At 42.6% G+C, this 4,153-nt stretch overlaps 1 protein-coding gene across 1 annotated transcript; it reads left to right on the forward strand.

Moving 5' to 3' along the window:
• The first annotated feature begins 767 nt into the window (after positions 1-767).
• Positions 768-3,004, forward strand: LOC135055598 (eukaryotic translation initiation factor 1-like). Its single transcript, XM_063959833.1, has 4 exons — positions 768-1,023; positions 1,596-1,759; positions 1,871-1,972; positions 2,323-3,004. Exons 1-4 carry the CDS (start codon positions 783-785, stop codon positions 2,365-2,367), a joined length of 552 nt encoding a protein of 183 aa, XP_063815903.1. The 5' UTR covers positions 768-782; the 3' UTR covers positions 2,368-3,004.
• Positions 3,005-4,153: the final 1,149 nt, after the last annotated feature.

The raw sequence follows: 4,153 nt of genomic DNA on the forward strand, positions 1-4,153 counted from the left end.
AGTCGACACCTATTGGTCGAAAGTGACCATACCCTCCAACATTTTACACATAAAAATTGGTACAAATACTTTCAATGGAAGTTAGGACAGCCAAAAATCGGTACAGACCATAAAAAAAGGTACTGTACCTATTAAAAATGTACAGTTGGAGGGTATGACAGTGACTAGGTCGACAAAGGAAATAGATCGACATGGCCATTAGGTCGACATGAACAAGGTCGACATAGGAAAAGGTCGACATGAGTTTTTTGGGTGTCATTTTCTTTGTAAAGTGACGGGGAACCCCAATTAGTGCACCGTGTCCCCTCGCATGGCTCGCGAACTTCGGCACGGTGTCTCGCTCCGCAACCGCTGCGCGCTCTGCACAGGTTACCGTTCCCAATTGTAGTCCATGTGCATCTTAAAGTACGAAAAAGTTCAAAAAATAATTGTATTTTTTGTAAAACTCATGTAAACCTTTTTCCATGTCGACCTTGTTCATGTTGACCTAATGGCCGTATCAACCTGTTTTCTGTGTCGACCAATAGGTGTCGACCTAGAGTCTGGATACCGTATAGACGTATACAGATGAAAGTGGGTATCCAGAAAGATCCAGATGAAAGCTATAACAACTATTCCTGGTTCCCAAACAACAAACATTATAAATACAACCTCGTGACCCGTCGCCTAGTTACAGCGCGCGGCACAGGGCACACAGCAGCACCGCTGCACGTATCCGACACGGCTGCCAATGCCGGGCGCCGCCCACAGGGGAGGGGGGGGGGGGCGGTTACCTCACGTCAATGGCATTTCAAATGCACAACCCGACTGGGGCGGAATTCAATACGTCAAGCGTGCGCGCTGACGTCAACCCGAGCCCACATAGGTATAAAAGGCGGCGCAGCCATTTTCTCGGGTACGTGTTACACAAGCTCTCCACGCAGTATCACCGCGCTCTCACCTGCAAGCACCGGTTCGCCGCCGTTCCCATCGAGGAAACCCCATCTTATCGTATGTCAGCTATCCAGAACCTCCAATCCTTCGGTGAGTCTTCGTTCAGCGGCCTCGCTCCTGCTTTTTAGCTTTTACTTATCTGTTGCTGTCGCCAGTGACACGTATTAAAATAACCGAGTATGCTTCTGGGCGTTTTCAAGACGCGGCGTTAATATGCGGTCACCTCTGTGTGTGGGGGATAGACTTGTCTGAATCTGATTATGTAAGCATAAAATTGGCTCTTGGTTTTTTTTTTGGGTGAGTTGCTCTAAATGGTTGTCTGTGTCTCATCACCGGGTACGGTGTTTTTGGTACGAGAATCGGCGCCTCAGGCTAAAGGATCAACGAAAGGCCCATAGCCGGCATCTTGTTTTCCTAGATCCTGACTGAGGCGGCGGCGACAAGATGGCGGACTTCTCTCTCTCCGTAATCTCTGGCGCAGCTTTCTCTCTCCGTGCGTAGTGACGTTGGTGGGCGTGCCTACCTCGCCTCCACAAGTCCCGCCTTTATTCCTCAGCGACTGCTTTGTTACCTTGTTATCGTCCTCTCCTCCCCGGGCGCTGGTCTCTGCAGTCGGGTTGGTGATAATGGCGGCGCTAACTCTGTCTTTGTCTCTCTCGCAGACCCCTTTGCTGATGCAAGTAAGGGTGATGACTGGCTCCCAGCTGGGACAGAGGATTCTATTCATATAAGGATCCAGCAGAGAAACGGCAGGAAAACCCTCACCACTGTCCAGGGGATCTCTGATGATTACGACAAAAAGAAACTAGTTAAAGCCTTTAAAAAGGTATGTTACACTGCGACTCGCTGGGCTAGTTCCAGGATTTTTATTTTGCTGGTGAGTGAAAAACATTTTTATTTTTTTATTTTTTTTTCAATTTACATTTATTTTTAATAGAAATTTGCTTGCAATGGTACCGTTGTCGAACACCCAGAATACGGAGAGGTGATTCAGCTTCAGGGTGATCAGCGCAAGAATGCTTGTCAATTCCTTGTTGAGGTAAGACATCCCAAGTGTAATCTATAATTTTATTTTACAGCTAATTAGATGCACATGATGCGTTTAAACATACTTGCTAGGCTAATGTATTCCAGCCATTTTGCTTAATGGCAAATGTTATGTGTTTATTTAGTCTTCAGTGTAACAAGTAATTGCAGCGTGTAGTCCTGGACTTGACCTAAATATCAGACTTCAGAAGTGTCTAGTGTTTTTTTTTACTACAATTTATATTTTTCCTACATAAAACAACTAGTAACGGTTTGATCTAAACTTAAAACTAGTAATTGTGTCTAATGCTGAGAAGTGGTCTTGCTGTATATTTGCATTATATATCTTTTGTTTCGTTCTAGGTTGGACTTGCTAAAGATGACCAACTGAAAGTCCATGGGTTTTAATGTTGAAGAATAAACAACTGCAGCTTTAAGTTAAAGGACTCCTTCCTGATATGAGTAGCAATAACCACACTCATCCCTTGTCACAAGTTTAACACAACAGCCTTGTGCAATATTGCCGCCTCCAATGGACTGTAAATAAACATGTGTAACCTTGCAGTGTCTGTGGGGCAATTACAAATGGTCTTGTAAGCTTCATTTTAGAAGGAGAACAATGTTTTACTACCCAGTGTGGCAGTCTCTACCTGTTACAGGTGGCATGGTGCTCCTGCATAGCTGGGCCAAAGTATTTAATGACAGAAAATATGATTTCTATACACATCAGAGTGGGGAGGTCAGATGACATTGTTTACAATCCTTGGTGGTTTAAAGTTGGTTTGGTCTGGAAACATTATCTAGCAGGACAAGTCTGTTTTGAGCAGTTATGTGCTAGCTGGCATGTTCATCAGTGCTGTGCAAGAAGTGAAGTTGTAGAAGGTACTCTTCAGGATTAAACTTATGACAAGGGAACTACTGTGACTTAAATCAATGTAGTTTGATGCTAATCTGACCTTGGCACAATGTTGTATAATGGCAAGAAATATGCTTGACTTCTGGTTTTATTGTATTTAACTTTATTTAAATAAACCTTTTCAGTTAATTGTGTTAGTCTTACCTTGAGTTATATTAGGTAACCAAAACAGTATACAACATGAAGAGCTCTGTTAAGTGATCTTAATTCTGCTGGTGCTTTAGCAGTAAAGTGTTCTGTACAGAAACCTAGTCCTACCTACTTTGATTATATGACTGCAATAGTGTCATTGTTATTTGTTAATGTTCAAATATAAATAAGGTCCATGTATAAAAGGGAATCATAGTCCTAATTTTAGTCTCAGAATGGAATTTTAGTATACTTTGTTTAGGCAAAGTACTCAATTTCTCTAGAAAAGAAAAATCTAAGTATATGACTCATGATGAGGGGTTGAACTTTTCATTTTGAAGAAATCCATTGATCCACTAAGTTTCTCATACCCCTTTCACACTGCAGCTTGTACCCGGTAATTTGCCGTTTTTACTGGCTTCCTAAACGGTTCGAGCTGCGATGTGAAAGGGTCACCTTCAATTTACCGTTTACAAAATACCGGTATTTTGAAATGGTAAAAAAAAAAGCAGGGTCCTACCTGTTTAATTGTGCAGTGTGAAAGGGTCTGAAACGGTATTTGCAAGCCCCAGAAGGTGATAGGCTGTCTCCATGTGTGATCTCACCAGGCAGAAGCGGGAAATAAACATTTAAAATGACAACCACTGTTTTGTATGGGTGAAACGGGTTCAATCTGAAAGGTACCAAAACGGTAATGAAATGGTAATATACGGGTTACAACATGCGATGTGAAGGGGGTTTAACTGCTCAGACCCGTTTTAAGAATTGTTTCAAAAGCAGGTTTTGCGATGTGAAAGCAGCAATTAGGTGGCTCGCATCAGCATTTACACTTAACGGTGTAGGTAGTCAGTATTACGAAGAATCTTTTCTTTTCAATCCATTGTCACTTGTCTTCATTCACAGATCAGGGAGATGACCATGCCAGGTTGCCTAATCTTTAACATCACTGTAGCAGAAATTGTCTATCTCATACTTAAACAGATACATAATTTCTTACGTCCTAGAGCAGGGGTTCTCAAACTTGGTCCTCAGGACCCCACACAGTGCATGTTTTGCAGGTAACCCAGCAGGTGTATTAATTACTCACTGACACATTTTAAAAGGTCTGCAGGTGGAGCTAATTATTTCACTTGTGATTCTGTGTGGGGT

Source organism: Pseudophryne corroboree, chromosome 3, assembly GCF_028390025.1.
Source record: "Pseudophryne corroboree isolate aPseCor3 chromosome 3, aPseCor3.hap2, whole genome shotgun sequence".
Lineage (NCBI taxonomy): Eukaryota > Metazoa > Chordata > Amphibia > Anura > Myobatrachidae > Pseudophryne > Pseudophryne corroboree.

Bases quoted from the DNA above. Each gene is read 5' to 3' on its own strand.
- LOC135055598 (XM_063959833.1), top strand. From the start codon at position 783: ATGGCATTTCAAATGCACAACCCGACTGGGGCGGAATTCAATACGTCA. The intron at 1,760-1,870 runs GTATGTTACACT...TATTTTTAATAG, and splicing joins TAGTTAAAGCCTTTAAAAAG to AAATTTGCTTGCAATGGTAC. The intron at 1,973-2,322 runs GTAAGACATCCC...GTTTCGTTCTAG, and splicing joins CTTGTCAATTCCTTGTTGAG to GTTGGACTTGCTAAAGATGA.